A 15,451-nucleotide genomic window follows, 5' to 3' on the forward strand; every position below is an offset into this window, starting at 1 on the left:
ACTCCTGTTCAAGTATTCAACATGTTAAGACTTGAAGCCAATGAATTTTCTTTCCCACCTTTTCGCTTTTCGTGTTGCATACTAATATCAATTTGCAGAGAATGCACGTTTTGAAGCATCAATGCCATTCAATGCGCACGCATTCAAACGCATGATAAAATTTTTTAATATTTAGGAAATCTATTTTTTTCCATTTACATAGATAGCATAATTCAACTTTATTTTGCGGAAGAACAGAAAGAATCGGTGAATTATATATCATGGAATTTTTATGTATGAATACGAGCGCACCGGTATTAATTTTGGCATTAATTTTGATTGTATGTATCTATTGCTTTTATGATAATTACCTATCGCATCCTCATTAATTGTGCTATCCTCTAACATAGTCAGACGACTTGCATGAATCAGAGTATCTGCGAAAATTTCTGGCATGGCGTTCTTTTATTTTCCCAACTGCATATCTACTTCCTAGCAAGAGTTTCGAAGAGGTGGGTTTTTAGTTTTTACTGCCCGTATAATATACGTTGTATTTTATTGGCAGGATATTCCAGTATCCGAGAATACCGGTCACTATATGTTTCAAAACCTCCAACCTGATCAAGATTATTCTATCACCGTGACTATGAGAAATGGCGTCGGCGAGGGTCCGCCTACAATTATCCATATTTCTACCTATCCCGAAGAAGCTACCGGTACGTTGCAAGAAAATGAATACATGTTTAACATTAACAGAAAGAATCTATCGTATATAAAACGATAATGATAATTTTCCACAAAAAAATGCTTTTTATGTGCTTTTTAACGCATACTTTCACATCGTCTGTTTTAAAGATTTAAAGCACTGGCTATCGATTTTCAAACTTTATAATTTACGTCCATGACATGAAAATTTATGTTTCGAAGTTGCTAATAAGACGAATTTTAGTCAAGGACACTCAACAACCGATTCTCATCCTCGGTGGTGAGCACGTGGTGATGAGACAGGGCGCCGATATGTTGGACGAACCCAGTGTCATTTACGAGACCGAGAGTGTGATCCGCGGGGTTGCGATACACGTGGCGTCCGCACAGTTATTCGTTTCCACGTCGACGGGTTACGTATACCGAACCTCGATCATCGAGCGATCCACACCGAAAGTCATTTTAAGCCCCGGCGGAGTGAACTTCAAACCTCTGAGCCTTTCCGTCGACTGGCTGAATCTTCACCTGTACGTATTAGGAGAAGTAAAACACGCGACGACCGTGTGGCAGATAGCCAGATGCAATCTCGATGGCAAAAGTTTGACAGTGGCCATGGCTGGACTTTTAACGCGACCCTCGCATATCGAAGTCGATCCTTACAACGGGTACCTCTTCTGGGTCACTAAAGTAGGATTGTTCAGACTAGACTTGGCCGATATCAGCAACGGTGTGAAACACGAGGTACCGATTATTTCTATTTGCAATTATATATGTTATCAAAGCTTTTACTTTTTCTAGTTGTATTAAAAGACGTGAAATTTTTGTATATTTAAGAATAATTAATTATTTTAATATACTCTTGACTTAACGTAGATCTTTTTCACTTTTCTTAAAGAAAATAATTTTGAAGATTATTTGTCGTGACATTGATGTATTATAATAAAATATTAATTATTTGTCTAAACATTTTCGATGGTATTTTCTTTTTTCTAGGTTCAACCATATTTAATTCTCGAAGATGATCACTTGGGTGCTTTTACGGTAGACCATACGAACTTTCGATTACTCGTGCCTGATCACACTAAAAACACGATGATATCCGTATCATTGGATGGTCGCGAAGTTGTTAATCTTCGCCCCAATACGCAGAAGCCGAAATTCAATAATGTTGTTTCCCTGGCTATGGCAAATGGACTGTTCTATTGGACTAATGGCGAGGAGGTCCTTACCGAAGGCTATCATGCTGGCCAAAACAGATATTTCCACAATTCTTATCCTGACAAGTAATATATTTGTTTCTACAAGATTTCTTAAAAGATTTTCCTAAAAGACTTTATCTGTAAATTTTACATTAAATTGAGACGTTAATTGTGCTCAATAGAATCTACATTAATGGAGCAAAAATATTCTTTTCTTCAGATCCGATACCTCCTTTGTAAGCGTGACCGTATTGATGAATGCAAGTCAGCCGGTTCCCGTCCCAGTGAATCCACCCACAGGTGTGCAAGCTGTTCTCGGGGCGGAAAGGGCAAAGGTTTCCTGGCAAGCTCCTCATTTACTGGGCGGCCAAGGAAAAGGCGCCTGGCAAAACTGGTCATACGAGCTCGAAATCAAGGACGAATCTACCGGCGAAACTATCCATCAGAAAGGTATCGCCGGATCATCTCACACTGTTCATAATTTGCGAGAAAGATCGGAATATTCGATCAAAGCCGCGGCTTACACGAGCGCTGGCAGAGGACCGTGGTCTACGGAGTTCCGAGGGCGAACTTTAAGGTAAACATTAAATAGTAAATTCGATACATTACTTAAGTTTACTTGATTTTGGATACTTTTAAATATTTCTGAAAAATTATATCTAGATACAACGTTCAATTACTTCATTTTTTTAAATTAAAACTTTATATATATGAAGTGTCTATTCACTTTGCCGTCAATTATATTAATTAAATAAAATTTTGCATTTAGAAATGGATCACACGCATCTATCTTGTGGTCGTCGAACGAAGGAATTTTGAGAAGCGACGTAACAGGCGAAAATATCGACACGCTCGTTAACAAGGCGACTTTGAAAGATTCCGAGAATGAATTTTACATTGTCGACGTTAGCTGGTACAAGGACATGCTGTATATAGTAGGAAATAATTCCGCGCTGTATCGTTATAACGTCAGCAATCATCAGAAGACGAAGCTCAACATACATTCGGTGGGAAGCGTCGCCGTGGATTGGATATCAAAAAAGTTATATTGGGCAAATCCAAAACAGCAGATTGTAAATATATATACATATAATTAGATTTTTGTTTTTAACTCAAGTGCATTTAGTCTCTTTAATTCAAAATGAATTAACTATTAAATTAAATTTTTTTTACATTTTTTGATAGTTTTATCTAACAGAATATTCATTACATTTAAGATATTATGATCGTCATTTAAATCTTTGGCTATAAAATTTTCATATTTTTTAAATATTTTATACACAGTGTATTATTTCCGGTACAGATAACGAGAGCAAACTTGAATGGATCTCAGCAAGAGCCGATGTCTATCTTAGCAATTGTAAAAGAGCTCATGATCGATTCTCTCGAAGCGTACTTGTATTGGTCCACTGGTCACGCCGTGGAAGTCGCGCGATTGAATGGACAAGACAGGAGATATTATCATTTAGATGAAATTTTCAATGGCAAGCAAGTGATGGGATTAACTCTCGACACCGAAAATAGATACGTCTATTGGATTGTTCGAAGCTACGAAAGCGGATCTATTGTCTATCGTGCGCCTACGTCCGAGAGAATTCCAATGAGTCACAAAATCATTCCAGAGAAGGTTGTTTCATACGTTTAATTAATTTTTATGAGTATCATTATTTTTAACAAATGATAAAATTATAGATCTTGTCATGGTTTTTAATCATATTCAATGAGATATACAATAAAATAATAATGAAACATGTAAATAAAATAAATAATTAAAAACAAAAATAATGATGTAAATAATAAAATTTAAGGTTTCTACTTTGCAACATCCAAATATACAAGGACCTCTGTGCTATTTTTCCGAGCACCTGCTGTGGCTGCAGGACGACAGAAACGCGGTGATCGGAGATCTCTCCGGTCAGAACACCGCCGTGATAAATGGAATCACTTTGTCCGGATTGTACATGGTGGCTGTTATGGATCCTGCGCTTCATCAGTATCCGAAGAATCTGACGTCGGAAACCGTGATGGTTCTACCGAATGCGGTTGATCTCGATAGCATAAGAGTCGAGGGGTCCTGGAGGAACTTCAACATATCGTGGGATCCTGTGAAGAACATCAACTACGGCACGGTCTTCTACGAAGTGAAATTCGCGGATTATATTAATACGAATTCAAACCCGGAAATTACGATTGAAACGACGATGCCCTACAACAACTCGGATCAGATTCTGCCATATTCCGTCCTGGAAGTCACTGTGAAGGCATTCACATACTGGGAAACGGCGCATCATTCTCGGAAGATCCTGAGATCACCACAGAGTGTGCCGAGCCAGCCAACATCCCCTAGAGCATTCGTGGAGTTTTACAAGAAAGTTCTGAGCAAAGATGTTGACATTTTTACGATATTTAGGTGAAAAATCTAAAACTTTGCCTACATACTCTCATTTAGATTTGTATAATATATGTATATAACTTGTACATGTATATACAAGATCTAACTTTGTTATAGATTCGCGGGAAATAGAAACGCTAAAATATCTTATTTTCTTCACAGATGGAATCAACCCGAGTTTACAAACGGAGTAATACAAAAATACACGGTCCAGTGTTGGTTTATCGAGAACCGGAAGAAGGTATCAATCTGCGACGACTACGACATCCCGGCTATGGTACTGGAATTTACAGCGCACAATCTAAGACCCAACACGACCTATTACTTCAAAGTACGAGCGTGCACTGAAATCGGTGCTGGTCCTTACACGGATCCAATCAGCGTGTCGACTGCGCACGAGAATCCGGTGCCTGAATTACTGGTCGCTACGGCGGATGCTGTGAGGATATCGGATCTGGACAAAGAAATCAATAACACACTTACCAGGCACACCGCGACAGAGGTCAATTACTTGATGGCGGAGAATAAGATTTACTGGATCAGCGAGATGCGGGAACTGGTGACGTCGGAAATAAATGGAGCCAACGCGACGAGAATACTTGCTCTAAACAATACCGCGCATAGCCTCTGCATCGACTGGGTAGCGAGAAATCTGTACTGGGTGGAGCATGAATATAGTAAAGACGAGCCGTGGAAAATCAGCAGCAGCTATATCATGAGATTGGATTTAACAATGTGGCAGGCAGGCATAGTTAAGCACAAAAATATCTTAAGGAGAAGAGGCCGTATCCCGATTTTAGATATGCTGCCGTCTCTAGGGTACCTACATCAATTTTTATCCGTCTAAAATATTTCTTTTATAATCGTAGTCACAGTTGTTTTTTAATCATTCAATATACTAACTGTTATAATCAAGATGATACGGAATAACAAATCAGCATAAAATTGTAAAGAAAAAAATATATGTATATAGTTTTTATTATATTTGTTTTAAAATAATCAAAGAAATGAAAATATTTTTTTCAGATCTTTATATTGGATTGAGACGAATGAGGGAGGTACGATAATGCAGTCGGATCTCGAAGGGAAAAACGTGCAATACTTCTTCGGAAACAATGGTAGCACATGTACTTGTCCACAAAGACCACCACTAATATCCACCCTGACAATCGACAAAACCAATATCCAGGAACCGATGATGTATTGGGTATCATCGGACGGGCACTTAAACGTGGCTGATATTTACGGTTGCGCGTGCAACATGGTATTAAAGACGAGCTTCAAAGCAGCGACTCTCACGTTTCTCACGGTTGACAAAATGAACATTTACTGGTCCAACGAAACGAAGGACCAAATCTATTTTTTGAAAAAGAATTTCTTCGTGGCAAACAAGGAAAACACGTCCAAGCCGGAGGTAAGAAGCCTCTACCTGCCTAACGTACGTCGGATCAGAGCCCTCGGCAAATCCCTGCAACCCTATCCCACCGCGAAGTGCCTGATACCTCGCCAAATGAACTACAATGTCGAGAGAGTGAGCGAAACGGTGAACAGCATCGTCGTCAATCTTCCCGAGCCGAGTTCTGAACGCGGATGTCAAAATTACAGTCTACCCACCACGCTGTACACCATCCATGTATCCCATTGTTCGAAGAACGCTCCCGGCAAGTGCGAGGAGATGAGAGTGCAGACACGTGAGAGATGTCACGAGATCCGGGATTTAAAGCCATTCACGGAATACAAGCTGAAGCTGGCACTGAGCAATTTCTATACCGACCTGTTGTCGATGAGGCCGGAATTCGGCGCGGATGTAGTGCTGAAGACCAGCGCGGGGAACCCCAGCATGCCGGAGAACGTTACGGTTCAGGCCCTGACGCCGACATTAGCAGCGGTCTACTGGATGCCACCCAAGATACTGAACTCCGCCGTGGTGCATTACGAGGTGCATTGGAGTTTGACTTCCTTGCAGAACGAGCGGCAGAAAGCCTGGTCAGAACTGGTCAAAAACCCTGAGCGTGCGGCAGACGGCAGATTTTTCACTACGCTGCAGCAGTTACTGCCGGGGCAGGATTACCGGGTGTACGTACGCGTGTATCCCGCTAATTACAGCGACTTCTACAACGAGAGCCTCAGCCAGGTCATCCGCATGTACTCGGAGCCGAACAATTTGACGGTGGCCGATGTCAGCGTGAACAGCATGAACATCTCTTGGACCCTGAGCGTCAATCTGACGGTCGGTTACGTATTGGAGTACAAGGACGTTGCAGTGAAGGAGTGGCAAATCGCGCGACACGTTGAGGTGAACAAGGACCAAGTGATGTATCACATAGAAGATTTGCAGCCACGCACCTTGTACAAGTTCCGCTTGAAGCTGAAATACCCCACGTATAAGAAGGACATTGTATGGCCGGACGATGGGAGGTTTACATTTCAAACGCTCGGTAAGGCATTATTCATATCACAAACGTAAAAGCGTGTAATGTTTTAGTATTATTATTATTATGTATATATAATAATAATAATAATACTAAATTTAAATATATTTATATATATATAATAATAATAAGCGGGGCCGCCGCAGACCACAAGGCACCTCGTGGCGATCGTGGCCTAGACAGTTGAGACCTGTTCTAGTGAGCTAAAGATCTGATTTTTTGATAATGCCCAGTGCGAAAATTTGTGACAAAATCGGTTGTTATTATATCGTTGCGGGATCACTACAACAGTAATGCCCGGTGCCCGTGATTATCTACTCTCTGCTTATCTCTTAACGTGATCCTCCGATTAAACTCCACTCTGCATCTCTTTCTAACTGAATCTGATATAAACTCGACAAGATATGAATCGCGATGAATTGAGTCATTGAAAATGAACCGTGTGTGACAAGTTCCCGTTTTTTGGCGCCCGTTTTTTCGTTTAAAAGCAGACGGCAACATGCGATGGCTACCTAGTTTCATTTTTGACGCGCGCTGTAACAGTGTCAATCACTATGAGGTCATCTTCTTACCTCATTCGATTATCCACGCTATGCGCCTTCGTACTCCTTCTCGAGTACGCGGTGCTCGCTATTCCGCGGTGCATTGACAACACAAATTTCATCAATGCAACCGGTAAGCCACTCGAGAATCAAAGGTTTCGGTATAAAAAGTATATCATATTCTCAAAATTAATTCTCCCTCGTCGAAGAAATTGCGTGAGATCGATGGTAATATTGTGGAAGACTGTGCAATTAGATCGTGTATTTATAAGAAAATTTATAATAAATATGATAAATTTAAAGAGCAATCTCTTTATTGTGTTACTTATAATTAAAATAAATATTAAATAATCTACAGCAGAATATAACTTTTCGTAATACTATTATTCGCTCTTACGGTTTTTTATATCAAGCCTTTAATGGTTCTCTTTTGATTGCTCTTGTATGCGTAAATCAGAATCTCTCGAAAGGTGTCTCATTCTTTTTCTATCCGATAAGAATAAGAAGTGCTTGCTTTTTTACGTAAATTTTTTTATGTGCATTAATTTTTTTAATAAAAAGGTATTGCGAATCCGCAAACATTCACGCCGAATTAATTTTTATTTAACTTCGATAAAACTCGACGAGTTCAAAAAGATCTGCAATTTTTCGAAGACGTATACTCAAGCCAAAGCACATATGACAGTCATAATCGTGGACGTAAGTAACGCACAAGCTTTGGCGTATCCTGATTTGTCAAGTCGAGGACTACGACCGTCGTATATCGCTACACCATGTTATGTGCTTTGACCCTAAAATGTTTATCATCATAATGAAATCCACGTTTAGAACAGTTGTTTAAAAATAATACGCTAACATGATACAGTATCGGTTTGTGCGACTTCGTGAAAATGCATAATCGGCCATGCTAAAGTTCGAAAACCTGTTTACAGTGCTCTTATGAAAGAAAACCGTGTGTGACAGTTTTCTCTTTGATAGAAATAAAAGGCAGAGTTAACGCGATAAAGTTTTGAATAGAAGTAAATATATTGAAGTAAAACAAAGAGAAAACTTAAACTGTATTCTTTTGTACAACAAAGGTGACGTCCCGAGTGCTCCAGGGGTGCCTGTGGTAACGAAATTCCGGAATTCTGTATATCAATTAAATTGGGAACCCGCGCAAGCTCACGGCTCGCAAGTCACTTGGTATCGACTGGAAGGCTTGGTCGTCGATGACAGCAACCAAGACGACGAGAGTAGCGAAAACGAGCACTGGAATTTATATTATAACGGAACGGACAATTACTGGATAATTCCCGGGGATGTGGATCAGAAGTATCAATTTCGCGTGCAGGCCAAAAATGCCTACGGTTTCGGCGCTTGGAGCAGACCGAGCGCGGTCGTTGATCTAACGGAGTCCGCCGGAGGAATATTGGCTACGCAACAGCATCTACCGCTGATGTTGGGCCTCATCGCGATCGTAATTACCATAATGTTGGTGTGCTTTTGTTATTTTTTCTGCCGTAAGTATACTTGGTGCGACGCTCGAGCTTTCGATCGCAAATTATATTCAATAGAATAGCATTTCTAAAGTTAAACTTGATAATAAAAGACAATTTATATTTATACATTAAGTGGTAATACATGATATTAGACAAGTATATCGTAACGTTATCCAGCAGTATATCGACAACGGAAAGAGGACAAGAAGACAGTTTTGCCTCCGATTGTGTCCGATGTCGAATTAGCGACCCTCCGCGAGATCCCTCGCGGGAACTTCGTTCAATCTAACGCGCTTTACGCTTCTACGCTGCAAAATGATCCGGATGACTCTGCCCTGCCCAAAATCAGACAAGAGCAAATTAAGCTGACAAAGTTCCTAGGTAGTGGCGCATTCGGAAAGGTAAGATCTAATTCTAAAAATAATTTTGTAATCTACAGAAAAAAAAATTAATTTTGAAGAACTAAGAAATAAAAAGATAAAACCACTTTCAGTCGTTGTCGAGCAGAAAAAAATACTTTTGCAATATTAAAGATATATCTTTTATTTTATGGGATTCATAGTAATTTAATCTAAAATGTCTTGCAGGTATATCAGGGAAATGCTAAGGATTTAGAAGGACCAGGCATAACGCCCGTCGCCATAAAGATGCTACGAAAGGACGCGTCTTCGCAAGAGAAGACGGAATTCCTGCAAGAGGCTAGGCTCATGAGCCACTTTCGCCACAAACACGTGCTGAGGTTGCTGGGCGTTTGCTTAGATACGGATCCTCCGTTACTCGTGCTGGAATTAATGGAGGTCGGTGACCTGTTGAGCTATTTGAGGGAGAGTCGGTCCCTGCAACCCACGGACCCGCACGCTCTGCGTCTGCAGGACCTGCTCGCCATGTGCGAGGACGTCGCGCGAGGCTGTCGCTACCTGGAGGAGCTGCATTTCGTGCACAGAGATCTCGCGTGTCGAAATTGTCTGGTGTCTGCGAGGGATCGCGAGAACCGCGTCGTGAAAATCGGCGACTTCGGACTAGCCAGAGATATTTACAAGAATGACTATTACCGCAAGGTAAAATGCATTCTTTTAGGAAAAAGATGAAGAAATCTTTCTAAGCTACACTTATTTATCATAATAATTTTTATTATATTTTATTTTATTATAATAATATTATTTGTCTTCACGTGAGCAAAGCTTAAGAAAAATAATTATTTCTATTTTTGAACAAGAGAAATTAAGTGAACGTTGTCCGATTTAACGCACGCTCGCTTCAAAGATGGATACATCTGAAGTAAACGAATTTACACTGCTAAAATTTCAGGAAGGAGAAGGTCTGCTGCCTGTTCGCTGGATGGCACCGGAATCCTTGGTTGACGGGGTATTCACTTCACAGAGCGACGTTTGGGCGTTCGGGGTGTTAATGTGGGAAATTACGTCGTTAGGCCAGCAACCCTATCCTGCCAGAACTAATCTCGAGGTGTTGCATTACGTGCGTGCGGGCGGCAGGCCGCCAAAACCCCTCAATTGCCCACCGACGTTACACCAGCTGATGCTGCGCTGCTGGAGCGCAGCAGACGCCAGACCGAGCTTCAAAATTTGTCTCGAGAGCATCGTCGTCCTAAGGGGTCACATAGAAGACGCGGTGCTGAGCCCGGTGCACGCTGGGCACTATCTGGCACGCAGAGGTGAATTAACATTAACTTGCGCGCATATCACTGCATGGAGCAAGGAATCTCTACGAATCTATAGAATGTTGATTGAAATTATGCAATTTTTTTACTCCTTCGCATTACATAAAACGATATACTCACGAATCATTCATTCTGGTATTATGTGCGTATATAACGTGACTATTAGAAATTTGCACATAATACGTCATTTACATACAATGTATAAATTGTGAGAAGTTTTTCTTCAGAAAACGGAATTCACAGAATGAGAAAAACTGTAATAAATGAAAAGTTTTCTTTACTTCGTAAATTATGAATGTTTGAAAATGAAGAAATCCTTCGCGAGTTGTTGCATATAACGGAGATTTAGTCTCTTCGATTGATTTCGATTTCGCGTTTCGTGCGTCGCGAAAAATAAGCATGTTTCTCATTACATTCACATAACTCGACGCTGTCAAATCATACGCGACGAAAAATCCGTTTTATCGCGAAACTTCTTCATCCTCAAAATGTATTGGAATATTACTCTGTCTGCTTGAATACATATTGATCATTGCATGGCTCGTGCTTGCAGGCGTGTCTAACATGGCTTACTTTGCTGACGAGAATCAGAATCATAATAATTCAGGTAGGTCTTAACAAACATCATCTGCCTCTCTACATTACCATCCTACACACCAGGAGATACGACTCTTCCACTCTTCACCGAGCGTATTTTTCCAATCATTGCAATTAACCCGTGCGCAACGTGATACATGCGCAATTGTTTGCGCATACTTATTAGAAAAATAATATAACACATACGTACGAAGACGTATGTACTAAAATAACGTTTTCTCATCACGAAGAAATACGTTTTTCTTAGAGTTCCGCAATTAATAAGTTAATGAAGTTCAGTTACTTTGCTATAAATTGTCATCGTTCCTCTGTATAGGAAACTCCTGGAAGTCCAGTAGCTCTGAGGGAAGCCGAGACATGCAACCCTTCCTGCAGAACTCGAACAACGCCACGCTCAGCCCGCAATCCGACGAGGCTCCGAAGTATCTAGAATTATTAGCAGATAATGAAGATATTCTAAGGGAGAACCCTACGAACGGTTACGAAATACCTCGCTCGATCCACATCTCGGATCAGAATCTAGCGAATATAAGCAGAATCAGTTGCATGAGTCACGATCGTAAGAGCAGCCTGCCTACGGACACCACAGAGGAGCGCAAGGAACATTCGACGGAGGAACGGAAGCAGTCTGACAGAAAGCTGTACAAGAGATCGTCGATCACAAGTTTAAACTTACCGGATCGAAAAGGCACGTCGATTTCGGGAATGTCAGAAAAATGCAACACCTTGGACAGCTCGAAATCGATCAACTCAGTTGCAAAGGCGACCCTGAAGAGGGATTCTTTCTCGTCCTTGAACGGCCAGCGGAAGTACAAGACCAGCTTGAGCGAGCGGAGAGACTCCGAGGCGAGTATCGAGGATAAAAGCTGTAGCTCGCACAGCCTCGCGCCTTCCACGCGTCCCAGTTCGTCTCTGATCAATTCGCAGACGGTCCTACCGTGCCTGAAGAGCAACGTCGTTGTCTCAAACGCCGTGAACGGGGAAGTGCCTTCGAGCGAGAACGCAGTGATGAAGAGCACGTTGCCGAAGATCCAGAGGACTCATTCAAACTTGCAGAACGGCAAGGCGAACATACCGCTCGTGATAAACAGCGCGTTGCTGAATCTATTGCGGCAGACGCCCATTGAAGACGGCAGCAATATCGTCACGTATACGAATATAAATGCGGATGCTGTAAGAGTGAATGGATCGTGAGTCGCCGATCGTGACAAATCTAAAGATTCGTACGAACGCTTCGTATAAAAATAGGCGAGACTTATACAAATTACTTCGGAGCTTGAATGAGCTCGATGTAAAAAATCAAGACAATTAAATATTTCAATATTTATGAAATATGATAATAGATTTCTACATCACACATACTAATTTTGATGCAATTTTTTTTAAGTGGTTCCTGTAGCAAATCTATTCTTCTCCAGGAACTATTTCAGTCGAATTTGCCTTATAGCTAATAAAAAATTACTCGAGACAGTCGCTACGATCTTGCTCAATTTGTTTTTTGTTTGTGTTTTTTTAAAATCCTAACGCGGTGCCTTAAACATATCAAACTACGTACGCTCATACATTAAGCTCTGCTTACTACCATTAATGTCCAAGTATTTTATATGTGAAGAAGATAAAGAGGAATGCGTGGAGCGGAGTTAAGAATAGCTTTAAACTGCCATTTTAAATGTACATACATGAACTTTTATACTCGAAAATTTGTCACGCAGATATGGCAGACCGTTTCGGAACGTACCTAAATTTTGTGACTTTAGTAATAATCGCGAAACTGTTATTTAATGTAGAAATAATACGTTGGTGGAGAATGATAAATGTGAAATATATATATATATATATATAGTTTAACTTTATAATTACAATTTTACATAACATATTTATTGAATAAAATCTGTGAAATTGTTCACTGTTCATTGTACAAATTTCATGCTTGACGATAATTAGTAAATATGAAAATTAATAATAATAAGAAATTGTTAAGTTTTCTACGTAGCTTTAACAATACGAAAATGTATATGTAATTTTATTGAAAAGATAAATTAGAATGTATAAAACTTTGCGAAGTTTATACCGATGGACTGACTATATTTGAAATTTATATTTTCAAGTAGCTTTACAGGAAAATGAATTTGTGGATCAGTGAATACTAAATAATTGTAAATAATATATTACAAACAATATACATAAGAAGTTTAATTATTTTTAACCTACGAGTTACATACATGACATACTTCAAACTCTATTAAGGTACCAAATTAAATGTCACAGAAAAATGTACAAAAGAAAAGTGTGGTACTATTCCTCTTTCTTTGCGGCAAATTTCGGATTTGCGAAATATATTTTGGTGACTCATAAACTTCCAAAAGTAGCTATTTTACACGTATAATACTAATATGCATTTAAAACGGTTTCAAGAATTTAAAAGATTATTATAATAAGACTTTGTATCTACATTTATACTGGTTCTTCCTCTTCACAGATACAGTGTTTCTCTTGATTCTCACAGCTTGATTTCTGCATCAGTCTTGATACATATTCATCTCTGGTATTTTTGGATATTTTTCCACATTAAAATTAAGTTCCTGAAATTGAAAATGTACAGACATCTTTTAGATTATAGAGACGAAAAAATAGGGTTGCATATTCAGTCACGTGTAACGAGGAAAATTCAAATTGTTAATATGAAAAACTTGGGCCTTATTATATCCTAGTATTTAAAAAAAAATTAAGAATTTTATAATTCCACAATATTTGAAATAACTGTTATATGTATTTATATCTCATTGTTATATATATTTATATATATTTAATATAATCAGTTTACACAATGCTCTATCTCATTCAATTTTACAAGCACAGTGACAATAGCGGATATAATGTAATGTAAACTTACCTAGGTCTCATTTGTAAGAGGTACGTCATCGTCAAAGGAATCATCCTTACTATGTTCGTGCAATAAAACATATTCCCTGGTACTAAAACCAAACCGTACCACGTCTTTTTCTAATAATTCGTGATACCTTCTCGGTTCTAATTTTACATTATTTACAAAGGTGCCGTTTGCGGACTCTAAGTCAATAATATACGGTCGTATCCTTCTACCCTCGGCACCACCTTCTTTTTGGTAAGAGACTAAACGATATTGCAGAGCGGCGTGTTGCTTGGAGCACGAGGGATGATCCAGGGGTATATCGGCCACTTTGCGATCCCTGCCCATGAGATAAGCCGACTGTCGATGTATGTACAACGTAGGCAACGCCTTCTCGCCCTTGAAGGGATACAATCTCCATCGACGTTTAGGTTTCTTCGCGTCCTGCGGCTCGGAGTACTTGATGACCACGCCGTTGACGGTGTTCATGTCCTCCGTCAGTTTTCCCGACAGTTCGAAGTTGGGCTTCTCCTTCTCCTCCTTCACAGCCGACTTTCCCCAGTCCGCGGAGGATTCCCTCTTCATTCTCCCATCCTCCGGGCTTCGCTTCTGCCTGTGCTGATCGTTGCGTCTTCTGCCGGAATCCTCTCGCCTGTCTCTACTTCTGCTCCTCTCGTTACGCTCCCTGTGCCTGGGATGGCTGTTCTCCCGTCTCGACGGCGATCTCTCGTGCTTCCTCTTCTCATTCTGCTTCTCGTCGTCCCTCCTGGAGTGATCGCGCCTGCCGCCTCTGTGATCCCTGTCCCTGCTCCTCTGCGATCTGTCTCTGTGCGTCTCGTCGTTCCTGTCGCGCCTGTTTTCCCGGTTATTCTTATGCGTGTCCCGTCGCTCCGCGGGGTGACTCGATCGCCAATTTGACATACTTTCCAGGTTATATTATATGTCGCGAGTCAAATTCCAATTCCCAAAACCAAGGAATAATCGTCGATCAACAACCTAACCTAACTCACTCGGTCAGATTAATCGCTGCGAAATCGTGACAGGTCGTGGCGTTGCACATATACGTATAATAACTATACAACGGCGCGTAAACGTTCCCTTGTTACTACAAAACGATCAGTTTTGTGATTTTGCGTACTACGAGTTAACGGCACAATATATACATATATAGAGACTTGCGAGCCGCCATAAGCGTCGACCACTCCACTCCATTCATCGGCACTCGGCAGCAGGGCAGCAGGGTCCATACATTCATATGGGAAAAATTTTTCGCGTATTCGAGCGCCATCTAATTTGGCTCCTTCGTGAAAATGGAACTACGTAGCCAAAATTCAATATGGCGTCAGTTGAACTCAGTGGGCGCGTTCAGCAGACCAAGTCGCTCAGTAGCAGTCGAACGTGATTGGCTCTTACTTTTAGAACCAACCAATCAACGCAGAGTGTTGATAAGACGAACTCAACAGTTGTGTCTGCTGAACGCGGCAAGCACGTAGTCACGTGAGCCGAGTGCCGAGTCACGTGTATGTAGGTATGTACACAACGGGCAATCACCAGCAATCACGAGCATCGCGACTGAT

At 40.6% G+C, this 15,451-nt stretch overlaps 2 protein-coding genes across 4 annotated transcripts in view; one reads left to right on the forward strand and one right to left on the reverse strand.

Annotated features, from left to right (window-relative positions):
• The window catches only part of Sev (receptor protein-tyrosine kinase sevenless), a 35,269-nt gene extending 22,422 nt beyond the window's left edge, over positions 1 to 12,847 (forward strand). For 2 of the 3 annotated variants that reach the window (XM_071792983.1, XM_071793001.1), the window contains 14 exons: positions 545 to 695; positions 929 to 1,425; positions 1,678 to 1,967; positions 2,104 to 2,460; positions 2,653 to 2,956; positions 3,187 to 3,510; positions 3,692 to 4,293; positions 4,438 to 5,094; positions 5,302 to 6,713; positions 8,329 to 8,751; positions 8,908 to 9,131; positions 9,318 to 9,788; positions 10,039 to 10,402; positions 11,322 to 12,847. In XM_071792983.1, coding sequence (XP_071649084.1) covers positions 545 to 695; positions 929 to 1,425; positions 1,678 to 1,967; positions 2,104 to 2,460; positions 2,653 to 2,956; positions 3,187 to 3,510; positions 3,692 to 4,293; positions 4,438 to 5,094; positions 5,302 to 6,713; positions 8,329 to 8,751; positions 8,908 to 9,131; positions 9,318 to 9,788; positions 10,039 to 10,402; positions 11,322 to 12,199 — 6,954 coding nt within the window. In that variant the 3' untranslated portion in view covers positions 12,200 to 12,847. The remainder of the gene's footprint in view (positions 1 to 544; positions 696 to 928; positions 1,426 to 1,677; positions 1,968 to 2,103; positions 2,461 to 2,652; positions 2,957 to 3,186; positions 3,511 to 3,691; positions 4,294 to 4,437; positions 5,095 to 5,301; positions 6,714 to 8,328; positions 8,752 to 8,907; positions 9,132 to 9,317; positions 9,789 to 10,038; positions 10,403 to 11,321) is intronic. The other variant, XM_071792991.1, reaches the window with a different exon arrangement.
• A 302-nt stretch (positions 12,848 to 13,149) lies between these two features.
• Positions 13,150 to 15,108, reverse strand: LOC139821729 (smad nuclear-interacting protein 1). Its single transcript, XM_071793014.1, has 2 exons — positions 13,899 to 15,108; positions 13,150 to 13,587 (listed from the first exon to the last, which is right to left on the reverse strand). The coding sequence occupies exon 1, from the start codon at positions 14,793 to 14,795 to the stop codon at positions 13,899 to 13,901; it is 897 nt and encodes a 298-aa protein (XP_071649115.1). The 5' UTR covers positions 14,796 to 15,108; the 3' UTR covers positions 13,150 to 13,587.
• Positions 15,109 to 15,451: the final 343 nt, after the last annotated feature.

This window comes from Temnothorax longispinosus, chromosome 1 (assembly GCF_030848805.1).
Source record: "Temnothorax longispinosus isolate EJ_2023e chromosome 1, Tlon_JGU_v1, whole genome shotgun sequence".
NCBI lineage: Eukaryota > Metazoa > Arthropoda > Insecta > Hymenoptera > Formicidae > Temnothorax > Temnothorax longispinosus.